The sequence below is a fragment of the Triticum urartu genome, chromosome 2, assembly GCF_003073215.2.
Source record: "Triticum urartu cultivar G1812 chromosome 2, Tu2.1, whole genome shotgun sequence".
NCBI lineage: Eukaryota > Viridiplantae > Streptophyta > Magnoliopsida > Poales > Poaceae > Triticum > Triticum urartu.
Window position 1 is genome coordinate 666,194,993 of NC_053023.1, and position 10,726 is coordinate 666,205,718.

The 10,726-nt window shown below is 44.6% G+C and overlaps 1 protein-coding gene across 1 annotated transcript; it reads right to left on the bottom strand.

Moving 5' to 3' along the window:
- Nucleotides 1-4,333: 4,333 nt before the first annotated feature.
- Nucleotides 4,334-8,585, bottom strand: LOC125539577 (GDSL esterase/lipase At1g09390-like). Its single transcript, XM_048703064.1, has 5 exons — nt 8,235-8,585; nt 5,929-6,114; nt 5,668-5,831; nt 5,295-5,568; nt 4,334-5,193 (listed from the first exon to the last, which is right to left on the bottom strand). The coding sequence occupies exons 1-5, from the start codon at nt 8,497-8,499 to the stop codon at nt 4,961-4,963; spliced, it is 1,122 nt and encodes a 373-aa protein (XP_048559021.1). The 5' UTR covers nt 8,500-8,585; the 3' UTR covers nt 4,334-4,960.
- Nucleotides 8,586-10,726: the final 2,141 nt, after the last annotated feature.

Genomic DNA, 10,726 nt, shown 5'->3' on the forward strand with positions numbered 1-10,726 from the left:
TTGATGCCCAAAAAGTACCTTATGCCGCCTGCACGTAGGTACACTCACGCGTAATGGGACAAGTACTTCCGCATTCTAAATTATTCGTCGCAGAAATGAATGTATCTAGAATTAAAATACATCTAAATGCATCCATACATGCGACAAGTAATTCGAAACGAAGGGAGTAGCTCGCTAGCACATTGGATTAGACGGATTTTGTAATGAAAAATACCAGATTAGGTCTGTGAGCTCCGCCCTTAGGATTACCAAATATGTCCAATCCAATGTGCCAGCATCATTATTTGTGTATGTGAATGTGATAGCTGGCCTTTAAAATTAATAAACACCGATGATGAACGTGCATGCACCGATGCCGACGACTAAGTTTTTTTACCGGAGCCGGGAGTTACCGGTAAGCAATCCACCGTCTGTCACTTTCATCAAGATTCGTGCAGCTTTTATATTCTATTTCCGGATATAGAATACACATAGTAATACATGTACTAGTACCAGATGAAGTCAGCTTTTTATAGAAGAAAGAGAGTTGGGTAGAGAGAGCTGTGCATGCATGCCTGCATTCTCTCAGGCCATACATATGACATGCATTTTATTTTCATCCCCATATTTTTAATGATTTGTATCTTTTAAACCAAATGTCCAATATTGAAATTTTTTGTATATTTGAATTCGTGGTGACAAGACCTTCAAAACAAGATCAATTTTGCATATATTTTGTTTTATATATTTCAATTATCTTTGAAATCATTTTCATAAAACATTAGATTTTAAAGCTATATTTTGCTTGTTTCAAGAAACTTATTTCAGAAACAATATTACACTCACTCAACTGAAAAACTAGATTTCACTTGTTTCAACAATAAACTTTACTTGTTTCAAAAAAATTAATATTTCCAAATTGTTTCACTCATTTCAAAGAATATAATTTCACTAGTTCCAAAATAAGAATTTAACAAATTTGAAAAATCACATTTCAAATAATATAATTTCACTAGTTCCAAAACTAATTTCACTTCGTATTTACCAAAAAATTATTGAAATGCATTTCACTTGGCAGAGATATCTGTTTCAAACATTGAAATAGTCGTTTGACACTAAAAAGATGTATTTCACTTTTTTCAAATAACTTATTTCACTCATTTCAGAAAATACATTACAGTCGCTCAATTGAAATACAATATTTCACTTTTTTCAAAAAACTGATTACACTCATTACAAAAGATAGATTTCACTAGTTTCAGAAAAACACATTACAGTCACCCCATTGAAGACACAATTTCAGAAGCTGAAATATGAAACTCACAAAGAAAACTATATTCAGAAAAGTGATTTCAATCATTTCAATAACTGATTTCATTTTTTTCAAAAATTGTAATTTGAAATGAGTGAAATTAGTATTTTGATATATTGAAATAGTAAAAATTAAACTAGTTTAAATATATTCAAGATTGGTCTTATTCTAAAGTCTTATGTTCAAGAATTTGAATATATGAAATTTTTAAATAATAGAACATTACTGTAAAAAATATTGGCTATCTAAAAATGTAAACAAAAATAAAATGCATGAATTTGTTTGAGAGAGAGGAGAGATGCCGCATGCATGCGTACAGCCCACTCCAAATAGTACTGCCTTTCTTTTCCTGCCATGGGCCTATTGATGTGACATTGATTTGACCATATACAAATGATTACCTGCCATAATATATGGGTATACATATGAATGGGTCCTACTTAGACTCAGATCACAAAGCAGTTGAACGGTGGATGCTATGCCGGTACATCGCGGCTCCGGTAGAAAGGAGTTTCCGCTGATGCCGATCGATGCAGGCCATAAACAGTGTGAAATGTTCAACGTGCATGTATCACAGACGCAGAAAGCATGTTCTCTTCGTCTGCCTAAGTTCCTGATCACTTTATGGTTCTTCTAGCTAAGTTGCTGCTCACTTTTATCACGATACTGCACCCACAGCACTACAAGCACAGCAACTAACAAATACGTCCACCCATGAGATCTACTGAACTATGGAGCAGTGGAGCACTTTCCTGCAGCGAATTATTAGCAGATTGCCTAGCTCGTAGTGTCCTGTGCTGCAACTGGCGCGAGCTTTGCACCAGTTGCATGGGATAATGATGATGGTTATAGCGTGATCCCTGCAGTACTCCTGTCACTTGCGCTGATAGAAATGTTCGTGGACAGAAACCGAGCGACGACGACAATGGTCTCTAGCTAGCTGCTGCTGGAGATAAGGAATTTGCAGGCTGGGCACGCACCTTTTGCACCATGAGCTTTTCTAGGATTCGGAGCTGCAAATCTTGCTGAGTAGTGCCGCCCAAAATGGCACATCACATGAGATTCCCTTCACTGTATAGCTTCTAACCTAGGCTGCATCACGGCTAGGTGCATTCCCAGGTTCATCTACCCGGCTCCAAGACCTTGCATGCATTTGCACACCACAGTCCACATGGGGCAAACAAGCTTGCTACTAGATCTTTAGTATTTCGCCTAGACTTATAAATAGCAGCCGGCTATGTGCTCATCAGCAGGGTAGATTAGACAAGTGAGGTGTGGTCCACGGGAGATGAGCAGAGTCATGGCTAAGTAGTTTGGTTGGTTGTCCACTGGAGTTCTCCTCAAATCACTTCAGTAGCTAGCTTAACTATGTCTCAGTGCATTGACACTTTTGCAAGTGTGCGCGGGGAGCTTGACAGCTGTGCATAGTGAAGTGTTTGGGGGAACTCTGGGTGGCAACTAGCAATTTCAATACAGGTTTGAGAGTGCTTGTGTTTTAGTTATACTGGTAGGTTCGTGTATGAAATCCATATATATGATGATGGGTACATGAGTATTAAAATCGAGTTTTGGCCTCATCGGGAGTTTCCTTCAAGCACTTCAGGAACCATCTCTTTCAGGGCATTTCTGAAGTGTTTGGGGGAACTCTTGTTGTCGCCAAGCATTTAGTAAACATACCGCCACATACCAAAGAGGGATGTACTAATGGCAAACCAAGCTTGGTATTAGCGGGAGTTCCCTTCAAGCACTTTACGAAGCACCTCTCCACGGTATTATGTGAAGTGTTTGGGGGAACTCTTGATGTGGCCAAGCATTTAGCGGATACTGCATGTTATATACCGTGAGAGATGTACTAATGGCAAGTCATGTTTGGTAATTGGTATCACCCGGAGTTCCTTTGAAGCCCTTCAAGAAGCATCATTCCGAGGGCTTATGTCAAGTGTTTGGGGTAACTCTCAGTGTCACCAAGCATTTACTAGATACCAGCCACATGCAATAAGAGAGGTGCACTAATAACAAACCACATTTGGTATTACCAGGAGTTTCCTTTGAGCACTTTATGAAGCACCCTCTTGAGGTATTATGAGAAGCACCGACGGCGGGGGTAACAAGCCTCATAGGCTCTGCAGTAGTATTATTTGATGTCCCTTTGTTATTTACTTTGCTTAGTTGTTTTTGTTTATTGTAGTTTACTTTCCTGCATTACTTACACAACAAAAATAATTTTATTTCAACATGTAGTCAATTTAATTTATTTAGCAGTAACGGAAAGCCAATCCAAAAATATGGTGGTAAGTGATCTTGAATTTATTGTCGTTCTGCAAAGTGGAGGTGAAACATTAGAAGACAATTTGTATAGGATGAAAGATTTTGCAAGCTAGATCTGAACAAAAATGATCAACAAGTGCTCTTCTCAGGAAGTTTTATATGTTTGACTGGTTTAAATATATATTGAATTACAGGTCACTATAATATGAGTTGTGACATGTTTTCCTTTTGCTTACTAGCTGCAGCTATTTGGCGTCTGATTTATCTTAAGCTGTTGTAAGAATTGAAAACTTTGCAATAAATATAATGCACATGCAAGGGTGTTTCTCCTTCCACAAAAAGAAGAAGTAAAATAGTAACGTTTAGAGTGTGTTTGGGCACACAGATCGACTCGCCTATTTATAGGAGTAAAGAGATTTGGCATGAAAACATGTTCATAATGTTAGTTATATGTTTTTCATTACTGGTATATCTCTACTACTTAAAAAGAATATAAGATTCCATCTTCCATCTTTTTTTCACCACCCCTTCGTCCAACCTTTTCCGTATGATAAATTGATAATCAATCACCGTAATTTGCTTAGCTTCTGAACCAATTCCATTTTAATTTACATACTTATAAGATAAATCACGAACATGATTAGATAAACATTTATTTACACCAACATATTAATATGGGCAGGTAAATCAGTAGAATGTTTATATCTTGTTACAACACACGGACATTGTGCTAGTATGTGTAAAAACTCAATGTTCATAAGTGCATGTTTGAGATTTTGGTATAAATGGTGTTTTTTATTCACTCACAATGAACACATTCTCAGCCTCTGCATGATTAGGATGACATCAACACTGCACACACACAGAGGGTCGTGCCTCCAAATAGCAAAATCATGAAGACTGGAATTATGACTAAGTGGAGCGAAAAGAAACGGAACCCTGGAACGATCATGGGCAAGTTAGAGACCATGCTAGGGCCTAAAATGTCATCTATTAATACCTTTGAAACTGTGAAAGTAATATTTTTTGGAAACACATTTCAACGTCCATGCGTTGTTATTAATGCTAGCTAGGTCGATTCATTGCCAACTGCAACTGCCCTAGGCGGGCAATGCTACACCTACGAATGGTTTAACGTAATCGTTACGTAATTAGACAGCTGGCAGGTTATGACTGGGTTAGAGAGAAGGCGGGCCCCACCTCATTTAAAATCAGGGGGGAGAGAAGTATTGATATGGAAGGTTACGTAAGAGATTTACGTTAGTCTTCGTATAGGTATAGGATTATCGGCCCTAGGCTATGCGTCTCAACTATTACAACGCACGGAGCCCTTCAAACTCAAATCACCAAATCTGCGGCTCGTATATGTCTGATTCGATCTAATGGTACGTATAGCATCCATCATGTCTTGCAGAAGTAGCCGAAGGGCACACTGGGAGTGGAGAACTCCGCGGAGAGAATCTTGGCCGCGACGACGGCGTTCGCGGCGTCGGTGTAGTGCACTCCGTCCCAGCTGACGAACTTGGCGCCGTCCTCGCACACCCGGTAGCCGGGGTCGAGGCAGCTCACGTTGACGTTGTAGTTGTAAGGCGGCCCGCCGTAGCCGCAGCACGCCATCAGCGGCTCCTCAAACCCTGAAACATCAGCGGCCCCGTAAGCAAAACCAAAAACAAAAAACAGAGTATGCATGCAGTGTCTCCAGGTTGATCGATGGACTGCTCAACGATCGACTCACCGTAGCCGCTGTGGTTGGCGATGAGGTCGTACTTGATGGACAGGACGTCGGTGTACACGATGGTGGCGCCCTTGAGCTGCGACGTGAGCTTGTGGCAGACGGAGCTGAGCTGGTTGTTCAACTCGTGGGAAGCGTTGTTGAGCGTTCTGAGGCAGCCGCTGTCGTCGAGATCGCCATCGGCGTCGTTCCTGAGCTCGGCGAGCTTCTGCGGCAGGCAGCCTAGCGGACCGGTGCCATGGACCCAGAAGTTCTTGGCTCCATCGTAGAACAGAGTCTGCACGCCATGAACAGACAGCAAGTAGGGTTAGGGTTCTGCACCAGGCAAAAGAAGAGATTGAGCGTTACGATTTGGCGGTTAATCGATTTGCAGTACCACGATAGCATCCTGTATCTCAGATAGCATGGACGGGATCCTGTGATGGACCACGTGATCGTAGGTCAGCCCGATGGAGAAGGCGGCGGAGAGGTCGTTCTGCCCTATGTCGATGAGGTACAGCGCGTTCCGGAAACCCTCCGCGTCCACCGGTGCCTTCTCGCCTGCAGACCAGCTAGCATTAGATCTGTCAGTAGATGATCATCCCTTCTGTGCTGACTAGTACTAGTACTGAAGAAGTATGGGCTAGGAGTCGAGAACCATGGGCGATGAGCTGGAGGGAGCGCTGCTTGAAGTGGGTGAACTGCTGCACCTGGACGTGGAGAGCAAAGGGCCTGTCACGCGGCAGGGTGCCCGAGCCGGCGATGGCGAAGTTGGCGCCGTCGCCGAAGTCGGAGCCCAGCGCCTCCATGTACGGGCTGAGGTAGCTCATGTTCAGGCTCTCACCTGCACGCACGAGGGACGCGCAGTAATCATCAAAGGCACTACTAGTAGAATATTAAGCGGTAGAGAGCACAAGTCCGGCCACTAGCTATGCCAAAGCCTGTGGTGACGAACTATGGGGTGTGCTGTCAGCCTGTCACGAGCTGATGCTCTTTGAGACAACACGGCCGGCCGGACTCGTGCAGAGTGCTTCTTTGAAAGCTCAAGGCACTCACACCACCACCAAGCCATATGAGCCAGGATTGATTTGGGTGGGAAGTGGGAACCCGATCGGCCGGCACGCACTTGTTACTTCCTTGAGATGACTGTGCATGCATGCGCGCTTGTCTGACGAGGCCAAGAGAAAATATCGTCTAGCGCGATGGGATATGCTTTGCCGACCAAAAGACCAAGAAGTCTTAGTATTGAAAACTTAGAAATTAAAAATAAATGCCTTATGAGCAAATGGTTTTATAGGTTACAGACAGAGTCGGAGGGCACGTGGGCACAAATTCTATGCAATAAGTATTTACAGTCGAAAACGCTCACCCAAGTTACCATGAGACCAACTGACTTGCCATTTTAGAAGGGACTTATAAGAACGAAGGACTTGTTCTTTCGTAGGGTCAAATTCTTGATTGGCAATGGGATGTCAACAAGATTTTGGGAGGATACGTGATTAGGAGAGACGCCCCTGGCCGTACAATATCCCACCCTTTATAACATTGTGCAACGTAAGGAGGATTACATAGGCACAGTTTTCCAAACGACTCCCTTAAATATTCAGTTCAGACGTGCGTTAGTTTGTGAGCGATGGACTGCCTGGATGCACTTGGTTCGGAGATTGATAGATGTTCAACTCTTCGACCAGCCGGATTCGACGCAATAGAAATTAGCCAAAATGGGGTATTTACGATGAAATATTTCTATATAAATTTGATTAATTCTGGCCCAATCTCAAGATCGTTGCATATTTGGAGGGTTAAGGTTTCCTTGCGTATTAAAATCTTTATGTGGTTCGTCTACAAGCAAGTAATACTCATCAAAGACAACTTAATCAAGAGGCAATAGGTAGGTAGTTCGCGGTATTGTTTTTGTGATCATGATAAAACAATACAATATTTATTCCTTAAATACCCACTCGCCAAATTGCTTTGGAGAGCGATTCATATAGCCTTCAACATTAATCCTCCAGTTGACATTGAGTCGTTGTTTGGAACGTGGTTAGCTGGGGTTGAGCATACTACTGTGGCTCGTATTCGGATTGGAATATGTGTGCTTCTGTGGGCTATATGGACCTGTAGGAATGATATGATTTTTAACAGACAACACACTTTAACTTTCTTGCAGGTCATCTTCAGAGCTACTGCACGGATCCGTACGTGGTCTTTACTCACTCTTATGGACTCCAGGGAGTCTTTGGTTACCGGGTGCAACCAGTGGGAGATGGTAGCACGGGTTATATTTAATCGGTTCGGATGGCGGTCGCATAACAGCATAGGAGTCTAGAGAGCTTATCCTTCGTATTGCCGTATCGGTTGTGATTGTCAGCATGTATTTTTCTTTCTTCGTTTGTTCCGCTCCGATTACGAGCTGTAATACTTTTATGACTTTATGCTACTTTGTGGATTTTTAATAAGATGACTGCATGCATCATTATGATGTAGAGCCGGGGTACGTCTTCATTTCTAAAAAAAACAATGCATGCGCGTTTGTCCTATCAGGGAGTCAAACTTTCAGCCGCCACCACTTACTGTTCTAGTAGTTGCTCAGGCCACCAATTTATCCCGAAACAAATCGACTGGCACGAACACGGAAGATAGAGCATGACAGCACTACGGCTGCATGTTGTGGAAAAGATGAAACCGCGAAAACGACGGCAGCTTACTGCCGCCCAGCTGAGCAATGACAAAGTCTCATGAAAGCATACAAGGTAGGAGTAGGATTTAGGATTACTGCACTTTCTTTTTTTTAATGTTTAGATTGTTTACCACATGTGGTCACGTGGTTAGGATTTAGGATTACTGCACTCTTCTGTTTTTTATGATTCTTATTGCGACAAGTGGAGCAGTTACTATTGTTCAACTCCGATACCTGAGCACTGTACAACCAACGTGGGCAATGGATTTGCGTGTGCAACTTACAGAGGTAGTCGATGACGAGGCGGCCGTCGCAGAGCCGTCCGGTGGAGCGGCGGAAATGGGTGCGGCCCTCCGGGAGCGGGAGGTAGCTCCCAAGCGCCGCCGCGGTGCCGCCCGTGTCTGTGTTGGAGTCGCCGAACGCGAACACAACCGGCCGCCGCGTGCACCCCTCCTCCGCGGCGACCGGCGACGGGGAGGCGAGTAATACAGCGGCCGCGAGCAGAGCTGAAACCGCGGCAGCAAGGGCTCTAGCGCTAGCTGCTGCCATGCCTCCGGAGACGTCACCAGCCCGCGACAAGTAATTGGTCGATGATCTATCCTATACGAAAAGCGTGGCCACGAGAATGATTTTGAGGCGCACACCTATTTATAGCCGTGGTGTGAGTGCGGCACTACAACCCAAATCCAGAAGATTGCAAATTGCACAGAGCCGGGCACGGGGTGCAACTCTTTGCACTACATGCATGCGTGCACAATGGAGTGCGCTTGTGGGCGCATCAACTGAGCAGCCGTGTGGATAGGGTCAAGCGACTCTGCCGCCGATGTTTGGAGATTTTCTTCTGTAAAAATACGCCTGTCAAGAGTTAGTCATGAACGCTTTTTTTATAAGCGGATGCTATAAATTAGTCGGATGATTTTAGGCAGACTTAAACCGCCCCTAGAACCGTCTGAGACTCTCCCAGCCGCACGATATGCAGCCCCAAGCCAGCACCAAGCACCAGCTCCCATAGCAGCACGATGCAGCACCGACAGCGCCCGGCGGCTTGCAGCGTCGACGCTCGACAGTGCTTCAATGCAACCCCGACGAACCTTCAATGCCTTCTGCGGTGCTTCAATGCAGTTCCGGCGACGGTTCATTGCAGCTCCGGCGACGATTCATTGCAACTCGACGGAGCTTTCGACGATGCCACGGGGCTTCATTGCAGCTCCAGCGGCCCCGGCGATGCTCCACTGCAGCAACGCACCTGGCGAGCTCCTGCCACTGGCGGATGCTGTGACGCAGCGTGCAACAGCGCCGGCGGATGCATAGATGCAACAATAACAGCACACGGCTGCGCTGACGGATGCTTCGATGCAAAGACAGCAACAACAGCACGCGGCGGCGCCGATGGATGCTATGACGCAGCGTGTGGCGGCGCCGATGGATGCTGCGACGCAGCGTGCGGCGGCGATGGTGGATGCAGCGATGCAACAGTGACAGCGTCAACGGATGCTTCGATGCAGCTCATAGCAACGACACCACGTAGCAGCGCTGGCGGATGCCGCAACTGTAAGTGCATCTAGTGCCCCTTAGTGATTTTGGTGTATTAAAGACTTATAGGTTAAGGGACTAATGCGTGTGTGAGTGTACACAGGTCTATAAGTCTATGAGAAGTTTGATATTTACAGGAAAAGTCGACCCCTAAAAATGAATATCTTCGACTGAAGATTTTGGTATTTCTGAAGACTTTCATGAAGACTTTGAAAGTGAAGAAATTGGTGTGTCCGTGAAGACTTGATATTTATGCGAGAAATATGAAGCTTGAAGACTTTCGTGTTCATAGTTTTGTTTTTCTCTTTCTTGAGTCATAGGAAACACCGTACTGTTAAAGGGGGTCGAGGAAATATTAAGGAAAAATTTTCATGTGATGCTCAACTCAAAATCCTACACCTACCAATCCCTTCGAGTGAAGCCATTGGAAATCCCATACAGTTCAGTCAATTTCTTCAGTGACAGAGACGAAGTTCTTCTGCTGAGGAATTTGTCCTGACTGAGGAGTTAGGAATTCGCCAGTACGGATTGCCTACATAGTGAGGAACATGATAGCCCTGAGGATTTTGCTACTCAAAATTCCGACCGTTGCTGTGCTATGCGCCAGCTGTCCCAAAATATCTATCCACCTAACGGTCATATCATTGAAGGGCATTTATGTCTTATCATGTCGGGCTGCTCCCTAAGCTATAAATAGCTGCCCCCTACAACCACTAGCTGGTTGGCTGCTCCGAGAGAAACTGACACTTGTCATTTGAGAGCAACCCATCTTCCGAGAACTTTGAGCGAAAATCATTAAGTGAGGAAAAACCAAAAACCCAAAACCCAAACACCTACAAACCCCAAGTGATTGAGCATCACTGAAGAGATTGATCCTGAGTGGATCCGACGCTTGTTACCTTTGAAGACTGTGCTTCTTCCAGACGGTTAGGCGTCATGGTCTAGAGCATCCAAGAGGAATTGTGGATCGCCGAGTGACCAAGTTTGTGAAGGTTTGGAAGTCGCCTGAAGACTTATCACGAGTAATTGGACAAGGTTTGTGTGACCTTAGTTCAAGGAGAATACGGTGAGGACTGGGTGTCTTGGACTAAGTGTCCTTGACTGGGTGTCCGGGACTGTGTGTCCTCGAGTTTAAATACTCAGCCGCTCCAACCAGACGTACAACTGAGACAGCAGTTGGAACTGCTCTACCAAATCATTGTCTTCACCGAGCTTACTGGTTCTATTTCCTCAACTCTTTCAT